The sequence below is a fragment of the Oncorhynchus masou genome, unplaced genomic scaffold (genome assembly GCF_036934945.1).
Source record: "Oncorhynchus masou masou isolate Uvic2021 unplaced genomic scaffold, UVic_Omas_1.1 unplaced_scaffold_3067, whole genome shotgun sequence".
Lineage (NCBI taxonomy): Eukaryota > Metazoa > Chordata > Actinopteri > Salmoniformes > Salmonidae > Oncorhynchus > Oncorhynchus masou.
Genome location: NW_027009485.1, coordinates 9,192 through 26,004, shown reverse-complemented (window position 1 = coordinate 26,004; position 16,813 = coordinate 9,192). Strand labels below are relative to the sequence as shown.

General features: G+C 40.6%; 1 protein-coding gene across 1 annotated transcript; it reads left to right on the top strand.

The window, feature by feature from the left end:
- The first annotated feature begins 547 nt into the window (after positions 1-547).
- Positions 548-11,115, top strand: LOC135534148 (zinc finger protein 883-like). Its single transcript, XM_064961267.1, has 3 exons — positions 548-685; positions 8,708-8,861; positions 9,111-11,115. The coding sequence occupies exons 1-3, from the start codon at positions 677-679 to the stop codon at positions 10,610-10,612; spliced, it is 1,665 nt and encodes a 554-aa protein (XP_064817339.1). The 5' UTR covers positions 548-676; the 3' UTR covers positions 10,613-11,115.
- The last annotated feature ends 5,698 nt before the right edge of the window (positions 11,116-16,813 follow it).

The following is a 16,813-nucleotide window of genomic DNA, read 5'->3' as shown; positions in this document are numbered from 1 at the left end:
TCCTGTAGGCTGCATGCCAATTGCAGGCTCCCTCAAAACTTGAGACATCTGTGGCATTGTGTTGTGTGACAAAACTGCACATTTTAGAGAAGCATTTTATTGTCCCCAGCAATAAAATGTTACCTATGTTACGATCATGTTGTTTAATTAGCTTTTTTGATATGCCACACCTGGACGGATGCTCACTAATAGGGATGGAAACAAATGTATGCACAAAATCTTAGAGGAATAAGATAAATCGTTTTTCTTGCATATCAAACATGGGACCAATACTTTAGATGTTGCATTCATATTTATATGAATATATATTTTTATATATATATTTTTAAATGCATCAAATTATGTATGTTTTTCTTCCTACGTGGTTGCAATGCTGTGCACAGATGTACTGCAATTGAGTGCTTCAAAAATGGAACGGATGTGAAGGCGGAGTCTGTCTTGTCGTCTTTTCCATTTTATGATCTGCTGCCAGCCGAATGGTAACCGGAAGGAAATGTTTTCAGTGGAACGGATGTGAAGGCGGAGTCTCTCGTTTCATGACTTCAGGCAGAGCCTCACATGTTGAAATATAACCGTCCGTTACCTCCCTAATCTACAATTCAACAGACTGGAGATAAACATCTCATCTGGTTCACTTCTCCTGAACTCTGCAAACGACAATAAACAAGTGTTTACAATGAATCAGGTGAGTTATATATATAATCTAACTAGTCTTGGCAGTGACCTAGTTCCTGGCATCCGTTTGACTTTCGGAAAGTAAAGTGTGTTTAGTTAGGCCTGTTATGCGTAGCATACCTTCCCGCCCATATATATATATATATCCAATCCATAATGATAAACTGGTTAGTCACCAATCCATATTGATAAGCTGGTTAGTCACCAATCCATAATGATAAACTGGTTAGTCACCAATCCATATTGATAAGCTGGTTAGTCACCAATCCATAATGATAAGCTCACTGGTTAGTCACCAATCCATATTGATAAGCTGGTTAGTCACCAATCCATAATGATAAGCTGGTTAGTCACCAATCCATAATGATAAGCTGGTTAGTCACCAATCCGTAATGATAAGCTCACTGGTTAGTCACCAATCCATATTGATAAGCTGGTTAGTCACCAATCCATAATGATAAGCTCACTGGTTAGTCACCAATCCATATTGATAAGCTGGTTAGTCACCAATCCATAATGATAAGCTGGTTAGTCACCAATCCATAATGATAAGCTGGTTAGTCACCAATCCATATTGATAAGCTGGTTAGTCACCAATCCATAATGATAAGCTGGTTAGTCACCAATCCATAATGATAAGCTGGTTAGTCACCAATCCATAATGATAAGCTGGTTAGTCACCAATCCATAATGATAAGCTGGTTAGTCACCAATCCATAATGATAAGCTGGTTAGTCACCAATCCATAATGATAAGCTGGTTAGTCACCAATCCATATTGATAAGCTGGTTAGTCACCAATCCATAATGATAAGCTGGTTAGTCACCAATCCATATTGATAAGCTGGTTAGTCACCAATCGATAAAGCAATGTATATGTTTAAGGTAATGACTAAATTATTCCAGCCTGAAACTGTAGTAGAATTCTAAGAGTATAATTCTCTAATGTGTGTGCATAGGAAGACTAAGACAGTATGGTACTATTTGACAATAAGCAGAAGTATAGTTGAGACATTCAAGGAGAAGAGGAACTGTCGACAGACGACTTGTGAAACTGATATCAGCAAGGAGGTCTCCCCACCCAGGGAGGGGAGAAGCCGTTAGGCTTGCAGAATATTATGGAACATGTGGCAGAATAAGATAAGCAATATACACGGGTAGAACATTGGGAGAGAGTTAGAGAATAGGGGCATTTATAAAGTGTATGTGATAGCCTTTCATACCTCACATTTGGTTATGTGCAATGGATGATTTTCAGAACTCTGAAAAATCTCAGAACTCAGAACCTTTTGCAGAATTCTGAGACTTTGTCTCATTCTTCTATTAGCCAGGGCCTTACAACCTCTGGGGAATTGGTCAAAGCTTATAGTGATTATCATCATCATTGGGATTAGATATTCTCGTGACACCAATCCATAATGATAGGCTCACTGGTTAGTCATTCAGCTTAGTCACCAATCCATAATGATAGACTCACTGGTTAGTCATTCAGCTTAGTCACCAATCCATAATGATAGACTCACTGGTTAGTCATTCAGCTTAGTCACCAATCCATAATGATAGGCTCACTGGTTAGTCATTCAGCTTAGTCACCAATCCATAATGATAGACTCACTGGTTAGTCATTCAGCTTAGTCACCAATCCATAATGATAGACTCACTGATGAGTCATTCTGACATTTAGGGCACCATCCAATCAGATCTAACAACCTGAATAATGGTGTAGATTACATCAGACTAGTTGAGGTGTAGATTACACATAACTTAATTACACTAATTATAGTCTATCAAAATCAACTGTTGTGGAAATTATAATCAAAAGGAAGAGACTGCTGCAGATTCTTAAAACACCGTTTATTATCCGAATTACAATTCTGGAGGGGTTAACAATCACCCAGTGGTGCGGAGATAAGAGCCCCTGAACAGAGTTGGGTCTCAGGTTTAATAAAAAGCTCTTTGTCTACGTAGCAGTCAGCAGAAGTGTGAAAGCATAAAAGGGTATATTGTTCACTCAAGCAGGAACAACAAGATTAGCTCAGAGCAGGTGGAGTGTCTGTCTCCAGGTCATATTGCTGTTGCTATACAAAAGTAATATTTCAGTTCTCCTCCAATCAGCTGGAAGACAGGATGTAGCCTTATCACAAGGTTACACCCAGAGGCCCGCCTGTTGGCTTCCAGCCCAGAGGCCCGCCTGTTGGCTTCAAACCCAGAGGCCCGCCTGTTGGCTTCCAGCCCAGAGGCCCGCCTGTTGGCTTCAAACCCAGAGGCCCACCTGTTGGCTTTAAACCCAGAGGCCCACCTGTTGGCTTTAAACCCAGAGGCCCACCTTTAAACCCAGAGGCCCGCCTTTAAACCCAGAGGCCCGCCTTTAAACCCAGAGGCCCGCCTTTAAACCCAGAGGCCCGTCTTTAAACCCAGAGGCCCGCCTTTAAACCCAGAGGCCCGCCTTTAAACCCAGAGGCCCGCCTTTAAACCCAGAGGCCCGCCTTTAAACCCAGAGGCCCGCCTTTAAACCCAGAGGCCTGCCTTTAAACTCAGAGTCCAACCTGTTTCTAACTCAGGCCAACAGACACAGAGTGGAAAAGAACTGATCCACCTGTTGGCTTTCAGCCCAGAGGCCCACCTGTTGGCATTCAGCCCAGAGGCCCACCTGTTGGCATTCAGCCCAGAGGCCCACCTGTTGGCTTGAAACCCAGAGCCCTACCTGTTGGCTTGAAACCCAGAGGCCCACCTGTTGGCTTTAAACCCAGAGGCCCACCTGTTGGCTTTAAACCCAGAGGCCCACCTGTTGGCTTTAAACCCAGAGGCCCACCTGTTGGCTTTAAACCCAGAGGCCCACCTGTTGGCTTTAAACCCAGAGGCCCACCTGTTGGCTTTAAATCCAGAGGCCCACCTGTAGGCTTTAAACCCAGAGCCCTACCTGTTGGCTTGAAACCCAGAGGCCCACCTGTTGGCTTTAAACCCAGAGGCCCACCTGTTGGCTTTAAACCCAGAGGCCCACCTGTTGGCTTTAAACCCAGAGGCCCACCTGTTGGCTTTAAACCCAGAGGCCCACCTGTTGGCTTTAAACCCAGAGGCCCACCTGTTGGCTTTAAATCCAGAGGCCCACCTGTAGGCTTTAAATCCAGAGGCCCACCTGTTGGCTTTAAACCCAGAGGCCCACCTGTTGGCTTTAAACCCAGAGGCCCACCTGTTGGCTTTAAACCCAGAGGCCCACCTGTTGGCTTTAAACCCAGAGGCCCACCTGTTGGCTTTAAACCCAGAGGCCCACCTGTTGGCTTTAAATCCAGAGGCCCACCTGTAGGCTTTAAATCCAGAGGCCCACCTGTTGGCTTTATTCTCGCCACGCCACCTGTGGACCTGTCAGGTGGGGGAAATCCAAGCCCAGAGGCCCACCTGTTGGCTTTAAGCCCAGAGGCCCACCTGTTGGCTTTAAGCCCAGAGGCCCACCTGTTGGCTTTAAGCCCAGAGGCCTACCTGTTGGCTTTAAGCCCAGAGGCCTACCTGTTGGCTTTAAGCCCAGAGGCCCACCTGTTGGGATGAATAATTAGTCTGAATGGATAGGTCTACTGTAGTATACTATAATTAGTCTGGTTAGTTAGGTCTACTGTAGTATATTATAATTAGTCTGGTTAGTTAGGTCTACTGTAGTATACTATAATTAGTCTGGTTAGTTTGGTCTACTGTAGTATATTATAATTAGTCTGGTTAGTTAGGTCTAATGTAGTATACTATAATTAGTCTGGTTAGTTAGGTCTACTGTAGTATACTATAATTAGTCTGGTTAGTTAGGTCTACTGTAGTATACTATAATTAGTCTGGTTAGTTAGGTCTACTGTAGTATACTATAATTAGTCTGAATGGATAGGTCTACTGTAGTATACTATAATTAGTCTGGTTAGTTTGGTCTACTGTAGTATATTATAATTAGTCTGGTTAGTTAGGTCTACTGTAGTATACTATAATTAGTCTGGTTAGTTAGGTCTACTGTAGTATACAAAAGGTGAGAAAAGGGACTGTGGGTGATTGCGAGACACAGAGAGACAGTGTCTGTTTTTCTCTGAAACTAGGGCAGATTTGCATACTGCTGAGACAGGTTCTCAAACCTTGTGTTAAGAATATTTTGTTCTTTTAAGCTGCAAATGCAGGTTTTGACATAGGAGATCTCACCATAAGGTGTATAAGATCCTGCCTGCTCGTTGTTGGGGGCAGAACTCAGGAGAGACATCAGTTGAATGTTTGATCCTTGACTTCTGACTACAGCTGTATTTCGGATTGTTCTTATTTTCCTTAATTAAGTTGGAAAAATTGGATGATCGAGCAGCAGTAAGGGCTCTTCGATACTGCACGGTACTGGTCTTTCCAAGTTTGTCGGAAGACTTCCAGCTTGGTGTGTCGCCATTTCCGTTCCAATTTTCTGGAAGCTTGCTTCAGAGCTCGGGTATTTTCTGTATACCAGGGAGCTAGTTTCTTATGAGAAATGTTTTTAGTTTTTAGGGGTGCAACTGCATCTAGGGTATTGAGCAAGGTTAAATTGAGTTCCTCAGTTAGGTGGTTAATTGATTTTTGTCCTCTGACATCCTTGGGTAGACAGAGGGAGTCTGGAAGGGCATCACGGAATCTTTGTGTTGTCTGTGAGTTTATAGCACGACTTTTGATGCTCCTTGGTTGGGGTCTGAACTGATAACACTACTGTGTAAACCAACACAGTGCTAACAGTAGTCTTCCTACTGGGGCAAACCAACACAGTGTAAACAGTAGTCTTCCTACTGGGGCAAACCGACTGTGTTAACAGTAGTCTTCCTACTGGGGCAAACCAACACAGTGCTAACAGTAGTCTTCCTACTGGGGCAAACCAACACAGTGCTAACAGTAGTCTTCCTACTGGGGCAAACCAACACAGTGTTAACTGTGGTCTTCCTACTGGGGCAAACCAACACAGTGTTAACTGTAGTCTTCCTACTGGGGCAAACCAACACAGTGTTAACTGTGGTCTTCCTACTGGGGCAAACCAACACTGTGTTAACAGTAGTCTTCCTACTGGGGCAAACCAACACAGTGTTAACAGTAGTCTTCCTACTGGGGCAAACCAACACAGTGTTAACAGTAGTCTTCCTACTGGGGCAAACCAACACAGTGTTAACTGTGGTCTTCCTACTGGGGCAAACCAACACAGTGTTAACTGTGGTCTTCCTACTGGGGCAAACCAACACAGTGTTAACTGTGGTCTTCCTACTGGGGCAAACCAACACTGTGCTAACAGTAGTCTTCCTACTGGGGCAAACCAACACTGTGCTAACAGTAGTCTTCCTACTGGGGCAAACCAACACTGTGCTAACAGTAGTCTTCCTACTGGGGCAAACCAACACTGTGCTAACAGTAGTCTTCCTACTGGGGTTTGAGAGAATGCCAAGTGTGTGCAAAGCTATCAACAAGGCAAAGGGTGGCTATTTTGAAGAATCTCAAATATATATATATAATTTTTTTTGGTCAACTACCCGTTTTACTTTTTAAATGAAATTGGAATGATTTGATTATATTAAATAACTGGTGATCTCCAGACCAACACACGTGTTGGGAGAAGCAGATGGCTTCTTCCATCCATTTCTGAGTACAGGCTACCAAGTTCCCATAATGCAACACTAACAATGATAACACAACATAGGCTACCAAGTTCCCATAATGCAACACTAACAATGATAACACAACATAGGCTACCAAGTTCCCATGATGTAACACTAACAATGATAACACAACATAGGCTACCAAGTTCCCATGATGCAACACTAACAATGATAACACAACATAGGCTACCAAGTTCTGATGCAACACTAACAATGATAACACAACATAGGCTACCAAGTTCCCATGATGTAACACTAACAATGATAACACAACATAGGCTACTAAGTTCCCATGATGCAACACTAACAATGATAAACAACATAGGCTACCAAGTTCCCATGATGCAACACTAACAATGATAACACAACATAGGCTACCAAGTTCCCATGATGCAACACTAACAATGATAACACAACATAGGCTACCAAGTTCCCATGATGCAACACTAACAATGATAACACAACATAGGCTACCAAGTTCCCATGATGCAACACTAACAATGATAACACAACATAGGCTACCAAGTTCCCATGATGCAACACTAACAATGATAACACAACATAGGCTACCAAGTTCCCATGATGCAACACTAACAATGATAACACAACATAGGCTACCAAGTTCCCATGATGCAACACTAACAATGATAACACAACATAGGCTACCAAGTTCCCATGATGCAACACTAACAATGATAACACAACATAGGCTACCAAGTTCCCATGATGCAACACTAACAATGATAACACAACATAGGCTACCAAGTTCCCATGATGCAACACTAACAATGATATCACAACATAGGCTACCAAGTTCCCATGATGCAACACTAACAATGATATCACAACATAGGCTACCAAGTTCCCATGATGCAACACTAACAATGATAACACAACATAGGCTACCAAGTTTTGATGCAACACTATTAATGATAACATAGGCTACCAAGTTCCCATGATGCAACACTAACAATGATAACACAACATAGGCTACCAAGTTCCCATGATGCAACACATAACAATGATAACACAACATAGGCTACCAAGTTCCCATGATGCAACACTAACAATGATAACACAGCATAGGCTACCAAGTTCCCATGATGCAACACTAACAATGATAACACAACATAGGCTACCAAGTTCCCATGATGCAACACTAACAATGATAACACAACATAGGCTACCAAGTTCCCATGATCCAACACTAACAATGATAACACAACATAGGCTACCAAGTTCCCATGATGCAACACTAACAATGATAACACAACATAGGCTACCAAGTTCCCATGATGCAACACTCACAATGATAACACAACATAGGCTACCAAGTTCCCATGATGCAACACTAACAATGATAACACAACATAGGCTACCAAGTTCCCATGATGCAACACTAACAATGATAACACAACATAGGCTACCAAGTTCCCATGATGCAACACTAACAATGATAACACAACATAGGCTACCAAGTTCCCATGATGCAACACTAACAATGATAACACAACATAGGCTACCAAGTTCCCATGATGCAACACTAACAATGATAACACAACATAGGCTACCAAGTTCCCATGATGCAACACTAACAATGATAACACAACATAGGCTACCAAGTTCCCATGATGCAACACTAACAATGATAACACAACATAGGCTACCAAGTTCCCATGATGCAACACTAACAATGATAACACAACATAGGCTACCAAGTTCCCATGATGCAACACTAACAATGATAACACAACATAGGCTACCAAGTTCCCATGATGCAACACTAACAATGATAACACAACATAGGCTACCAAGTTCCCATGATGCAACACTAACAATGATAACACAACATAGGCTACCAGGTGGATATTTTTGCAAATTTTCACAATGGATTTCCCCAGTGTTTTACCCAAAGGGCTCAGACCTCCATTGGCCGGCTCCAGTTTCTCACTGTTACATGGCTACGATGGGCCTGCTCTGTTTTGGGGCCACGGCCAGGCCCCACCATGGTCCTGCTCCATCTTGGGGCCATGATACTTTTGTTATTATTGTACTTTTCAGATTTCATGAACAATTTTTTTCTTATTTTATGTGTTAACACTAACAACGATAACAGCAGACTAGACTATAATGGGACATCAGGAACAACTAAGAGGAAATCCAGTTTTCTGGACAAAGGTTTAATTGTTGAAGACTTGTTTTCAATCATTTATTTAGTTGTTTTACCCTCTTTAGACCATTGTGTTTTACCCTCAGTGCACCAATATGACAACACACCTTAGGACATTAGGAACAACTCAGAGGAAATCCAGTTTTCTGGACAAAGGTTTAATAGTTGAAGACTTGTTTTAGATCATTATTGTTTTGTACCAATATGACAACACTCCTCCTCTCTTTTTGGGTTAACAGGAAACACTCTCCCTCCAACCCTCCTCCCCCCTACCCTCCTCCCCCCTACCCCTCCCGGAGTCCCCGGGTCGTACCTCTCCTGGTATCACCTTACTGCTGGGTCTGAAGAGGCTGTCTGTGCTGCTGGTCGACTGCAGGAAAACACCGGTGCTCGGTGGGTTTATGTTCTTATATAAATGTATTTTGGGACACTCCCTGAATGTCATTAATTACCACTAAATACAATCTGTTTAAAAGATGTAGAATCATTACAACCCTACACCCTTGGATACATTGACAATTTGAAGATTTAATACGATTTTACATTGAAGATTTTAAATGCTTAAATTCGGTTACTAGAAAAGCTGGGGCTAAATCTGGCTTCGATATGAAGGAACCATAACTGTCTGTCTTTGCTTCACAGGGGACAGTCCGAACCGTCGCTCTCTCAGTAGAAGGGGCTTGTCATCTGGGGAGGCTAAACAACATCATGATAATGAGGAGGCAGAGAAAAGTCTCTCAAGATCAGAACACCAAGAGAAACAACAGCAGAGACCCTCAAGGAAGAAATCTCACTGCTGCTCTGACTGTGGGAAGAGGTTTACCTCTTCAGCAAACCTTAGACAACACCAGAGAATTCATACTGGAGAGAAACCTTATAGCTGTGATCAATGTGGGAAGAGATTCAATCAGAGATTCAATCTGAAGTCACACCAGATCATACACTCAGTAGAAAAACCTCACTGCTGCTCCCAGTGTGGAGCTAGCCTCTCCTCTGCCAGGGCACTGGAAGGACACATGCGGATTCACACTGGAGAGAAACCGTACCAGTGCTCAGAATGTGGGCAGAGATTTACATACTCCAGTGGTTTACGGATACACGAGAGAATAAAACACACCGGCGAAAAACCACACTGTTGCTCTGACTGCGGGAAGAGATTTGCTACATCACAAAGCTTAAAAGCTCACTGGCGGATTCACACTGGAGAGAGACCGTTCCACTGCTCTGAGTGTGGGAAGAGTTTCAAACAAGCCTCAACACTCTTTGAACACAAACGAATACACACAGGAGAAAAGCCTCACCACTGTGAGCTGTGCGGGGGAAGCTATTCCTCTTCTAAATTACTCAGACTACACCAGAGGATTCACACAGGGGAGAAACCTTACCATTGTGCTGACTGTGGTAAAAGCTTCAGACTGATTTGTATTTTAAGATGTCACCAGCTAAGACATACTGGTGAGAAGCCCCACCAATGTACTGAGTGTGGGATGAGGTTTGCTGTTAAGAGTGGGCTCTGGTCACATAACATTGTGCACACTGGAGAGAAAGGATACCAATGCCCACAGTGCGGTAAGAAGCTTGGATCATCTAATTCTCTAGAACAGCATAAGCGAACACACACTGGACAGAAACCCTTCCACTGTTCCCACTGTAAATTAAGCTTTGCCACTAATTCAGCCCTGTACAAACACCAGAGAATTCACACAGGTGAGAAACCACACAGCTGCAATGTTTGCCAGAGGAGATTTGGACGGTCCGATCACCTGAAAATTCACATGCAAATTCACACAGGAGAAAAGCCATACCACTGCTCTAAGTGCGAGCTGAGTTTCACTAACAACAGATCTCTGAAAGAACATGAGGTCAGACACACAGAAGATAAACCTCACTGCTGCTCCCAGTGCGGTGCTAGTCTCTCCTCTGCCAGGGCACTGGAAGGACACATGCGGATTCACACTGGAGAGAAACCGTACGAGTGCTCTGAATGTGGGCAGAAGTTTGCACATAGAGCCGATCTTGGGACACACCGAAGAATACACACAGGAGAGAAACCCTATCACTGCTCTGACTGCAAGAAGAGCTTTTCAAGACTTTACTCTTTCAAAAAGCACAAGTTCACACATTCAGAGAAGATAATGCTGTAATCTACACCCTGATTAGCCTGATATAATGCTGTAATCTACACCCTGATTAGCCTGATATAATGCTGTAATCTACACCCTGATTAGCCTGATATAATGCTGTAATCTACACCCCGATTAGCCTGATATAATGCTGTAATCTACACCCCGATTAGCCTGATATAATGCTGTAATCTACACCCCAATTAGCCTGATATAATGCTGTAATCTACACCTTTATTAGCCTGATATAATGCTGTAATCTACACCCTGATTAGCCTGATATAATGCTGTAATCTACACCCTGATTAGCCTGATATAATGCTGTAATCTACACCCCAATTAGCCTGATATAATGCTGTAATCCACACCCTGATTAGCCTGATATAATGCTGTAATCTACACCCTGATATAATGCTGTAATCTACACCCTGATTAGCCTGATATAATGCTGTAATCTACACCCTGATTAGCCTGATATAATGCTGTAATCTACACCCTGATTAGCCTGATATAATGCTGTAATCTACACCTGATTAGCCTGATATAATGCTGTAATCTACACCTTTATTAGCCTGATATAATGCTGTAATCTACACCTTTATTAGCCTGATATAATGCTGTAATCTACACCTGATTAGCCTGATATAATGCTGTAATCTACACCTGATTAGCCTGATATAATGCTGTAATCTACACCCTGATTAGCCTGATATAATGCTGTAATCTACACCTTTATTAGCCTGATATAATGCTGTAATCTACACCTTTATTAGCCTGATATAATGCTGTAATCTACACCCTGATTAGCCTGATATAATGCTGTAATCTACACCTTTATTAGCCTGATATAATGCTGTAATCTACACCTTTATTAGCCTGATATAATGCTGTAATCTACACCTTTATTAGCCTGATATAATGCTGTAATCTACACCTTTATTAGCCTGATATAATGCTGTAATCTACACCTTGATTAGCCTGATATAATGCTGTAATCTACACCCTGATTAGCCTGATATAATGCTGTAATCTACACCTTGATTAGCCTGATATAATGCTGTAATCTACACCCTGATTAGCCTGATATAATGCTGTAATCTACACCCTGATTAGCCTGATATAATGCTGTAATCTACACCCTGATTAGCCTGATATAATGCTGTAATCTACACCCTGATTAGCCTGACATAATGCTGTAATCTACACCTTTATTAGCCTGATATAATGCTGTAATCTACACCCCGATATAATGCTGTAATCTACACCCTGATTAGCCTGATATAATGTGGTAATCTACACCTTTATTAGCCTGATATAATGCTGTAATCTACACCTTTATTAGCCTGATATAATGCTGTAATCTACACCCTGATTAGCCTGATATAATGCTGTAATCTACACCCCAATTAGCCTGATATAATGCTGTAATCTACACCCTGATTAGCCTGATAAAATGCTGTAATCTACACCTTTATTAGCCTGACATAATGCTGTAATCTACACCCTGATATAATGCTGTAATCTACACCTTTATTAGCCTGATATAATGCTGTAATCTACACCCTGATTAGCCTGATATAATGCTGTAATCTACACCCCGATTAGCCTGATATAATGCTGTAATCTACACCCTGATTAGCCTGATATAATGCTGTAATCTACACCTTTATTAGCCTGATATAATGCTGTAATCTACACCCTGATTAGCCTGATATAATGCTGTAATCTACACCCTGATATAATGCTGTAATCTACACCCCGATTAGCCTGATATAATGCTGTAATCTACACCTTTATTAGCCTGATATAATGCTGTAATCTACACCCTGATTAGCCTGATATAATGCTGTAATCTACACCCTGATATAATGCTGTAATCTACACCTTTATTAGCCTGATATAATGCTGTAATCTACACCCCGATTAGCCTGATATAATGCTGTAATCTACACCCTGATTAGCCTGATATAATGCTGTAATCTACACCTTTATTAGCCTGATATAATGCTGTAATCTACACCTTTATTAGCCTGATATAATGCTGTAATCTACACCCCGATTAGCCTGATATAATGCTGTAATCTACACCTTTATTAGCCTGATATAATGCTGTAATCTACACCTTTATTAGCCTGATATAATGCTGTAATCTACACCTTTATTAGCCTGATATAATGCTGTAATCTACACCTTTATTAGCCTGATATAATGCTGTAATCTACACCCTGATTAGCCTGATATAATGCTGTAATCTACACCCTGATATAATGTTGTAATCTACACCCTGATATAATGCTGTAATCTACACCCTGATTAGCCTGATATAATGCTGTAATCTACACCCTGATATAATGTTGTAATCTACACCCTGATATAATGCTGTAATCTACACCTTTATTAGCCTGATATAATGCTGTAATCTACACCCCGATTAGCCTGATATAATGCTGTAATCTACACCCCGATTAGCCTGATATAATGCTGTAATCTACACCCTGATATAATGCTGTAATCTACACCCTGATTAGCCTGATATAATGCTGTAATCTACACCCCGATTAGCCTGATATAATGCTGTAATCTACACCCCGATTAGCCTGATATAATGCTGTAATCCACACCCTGATTAGCCTGATATAATGCTGTAATCTACACCCTGATTAGCCTGATATAATGCTGTAATCTACACCTTTATTAGCCTGATATAATGCTGTAATCTACCGATTAGCCTGATATAATGCTGTAATCTACACCCGATTAGCCTGATATAATGCTGTAATCTACACCTTTATTAGCCTGATATAATGCTGTAATCTACACCCTGATTAGCCTGATATAATGCTGTAATCTACACCCCAATTAGCCTGATATAATGCTGTAATCTACACCTTTATTAGCCTGATATAATGCTGTAATCTACACCCCGATTAGCCTGATATAATGCTGTAATCTACACCTTTATTAGCCTGATATAATGCTGTAATCTACACCCCGATTAGCCTGATATAATGCTGTAATCTACACCTTTATTAGCCTGATATAATGCTGTAATCTACACCCCGATTAGCCTGATATAATGCTGTAATCTACACCTTTATTAGCCTGATATAATGCTGTAATCTACACCCTGATATAATGCTGTAATCTACACCTTTATTAGCCTGATATAATGCTGTAATCTACACCCTGATATAATGCTGTAATCTACACCCTGATATAATGCTGTAATCTACACCCTGATATAATGCTGTAATCTACACCCCGATTAGCCTGATATAATGCTGTAATCTACACCTTTATTAGCCTGATATAATGCTGTAATCTACACCTTTATTAGCCTGATATAATGCTGTAATCTACACCCTGATATAATGCTGTAATCTACACCTTTATTAGCCTGATATAATGCTGTAATCTACACCTTTATTAGCCTGATATAATGCTGTAATCCACACCCTGATTACCCTGATATAATGCTGTAATCTACACCTTTATTAGCCTGATATAATGCTGTAATCCACACCCCGATTAGCCTGATATAATGCTGTAATCTACACCTTGATTAGCCTGATATAATGCTGTAATCTACACCTTTATTAGCCTGATATAATGCTGTAATCTACACCTTTATTAGCCTGATATAATGCTGTAATCTACACCTTTATTAGCCTGATATAATGCTGTAATCTACACCTTTATTAGCCTGATATAATGCTGTAATCTACACCCTGATATAATGCTGTAATCTACACCTTTATTAGCCTGATATAATGCTGTAATCTACACCCTGATTAGCCTGATATAATGCTGTAATCTACACCTTTATTAGCCTGATATAATGCTGTAATCTACACCTGATTAGCCTGATATAATGCTGTAATCTACACCCTGATTAGCCTGATATAATGCTGTAATCTACACCCGATTAGCCTGATATAATGCTGTAATCTACACCCTGATTAGCCTGATATAATGCTGTAATCTACACCCTGATTAGCCTGATATAATGCTGTAATCTACACCTTTATTAGCCTGATATAATGCTGTAATCTACACCTTTATTAGCCTGATATAATGCTGTAATCTACACCTTTATTAGCCTGATATAATGCTGTAATCTACACCCTGATTAGCCTGATATAATGCTGTAATCTACACCCTGATTAGCCTGATATAATGCTGTAATCTACATCTTTATTAGCCTGATATAATGCTGTAATCTACACCTTTATTAGCCTGATATAATGCTGTAATCTACACCCCGATTAGCCTGATATAATGCTGTAATCTACACCCCGATTAGCCTGATATAATGCTGTAATCTACACCCTGATTAGCCTGATATAATGCTGTAATCTACACCTTTATTAGCCTGATATAATGCTGTAATCTACACCCTGATATAATGCTGTAATCTACACCTTTATTAGCCTGATATAATGCTGTAATCTACACCCTGATTAGCCTGATATAATGCTGTAATCTACACCTTTATTAGCCTGATATAATGCTGTAATCTACACCCTGATTAGCCTGATATAATGCTGTAATCTACACCCTGATATAATGCTGTAATCTACACCCTGATTAGCCTGATATAATGCTGTAATCTACACCCTGATATAATGCTGTAATCTACACCCTGATTAGCCTGATATAATGCTGTAATCTACACCTTTATTAGCCTGATATAATGCTGTAATCTACACCCTGATATAATGCTGTAATCTACACCCCGATTAGCCTGATATAATGCTGTAATCTACACCCTGATTAGCCTGATATAATGCTGTAATCTACACCTTTATTAGCCTGATATAATGCTGTAATCTACACCCTGATTAGCCTGATATAATGCTGTAATCTACACCCCGATTAGCCTGATATAATGCTGTAATCTACACCCCGATTAGCCTGATAATTAATTCTTATAATAAAGTGTTTTAAGAATCTGCAGCAGCCTCTTCCTTCTGAGTACAAGTTGCTGTGTAATTATGTCATTAATTAATTAAATTTTAGTCATTACCTTAAACATATACATTCCTTTATCGATTGGTGACTAACCAGCTTATCAATATGGATTGGTGACTAACCAGTTTATCAATATGGATTGGTGACTAACCAGCTTATCAATATGGATTGGTGACTAACCAGTTTATCAATATGGATTGGTGACTAACCAGTTTATCAATATGGATTGGTGACGAACCAGCTTATCATTATGGATTGGTGACTAACCATCTCATCAATATGGATTGGTGACTAACCAGCTTATCATTATGGATTGGTGACTAACCAGTTTATCAATATGGATTGGTGACTAACCAGCTTATCAATATGGATTGGTGACTAACCATCTTATCATTATGGATTGGTGACTAACCAGTTTATCAATATGGATTGGTGACTAACCAGTGAGCTTATCATTATGGATTGGTGACTAACCAGCTTATCAATATGGATTGGTGACTAACCAGCTTATCAATATGGATTGTTGACTAACCAGCTTATCATTATGGATTGGTGACTAACCAGCTTATCAATACGGATTGGTGACTAACCAGCTTATCATTATGGATTGGTGACTAACCATCTTATCATTATGGATTGGTGACTAACCATCTTATCAATATGGATTGGTGACTAACCATCTTATCAATATGGATTGGTGACTAACCATCTTATCAATATGGATTGGTGACTAACCAGTGAGCTTATCATTATGGATTGGTGACTAACCAGCTTGTTATGAATTGGTTACTAAGCTAAATGTACATATGGTGTTTTTTATTTTACCTTTATTTAACCAGGCAAGTCAGTTAAGAACACATTCTTATTTTCAATGACGGCCTAGGAACAGTGGGTTAACTGCCTGTTCAGGGGCAGAACGACAGATTTGTACCTTGTCAGCTCGGGGGTTTGAACTCGCAACCTTCCGGTTACTAGTCCAACGCTCTTAACCACTAGGCTACCCTGCCGCTCCACAATAACATTGATTTTGTGTTAATGAGAGAAGTGTTGAACTCCAATGAATGGCTGATCAAAAGGGTTCTGAACATAAGATAGCAGGTTTTACAAAGTGTTATGAGTTTAGAAAATAAACCATTTAAACATGTGAAAAATGTGTCAGTCAATAGAACACAAGAACTGTGATATTCTGATAATAAACATTAGACAGGTTTTATTCACCAAACTATAAATGAAAAGACAACAATCAGAAAG

Bases quoted from the DNA above. Each gene is read 5' to 3' on its own strand.
- LOC135534148 (XM_064961267.1), top strand. The intron at 8,862-9,110 runs GTGGGTTTATGT...TTTGCTTCACAG, and splicing joins CAGGAAAACACCGGTGCTCG to GGGACAGTCCGAACCGTCGC.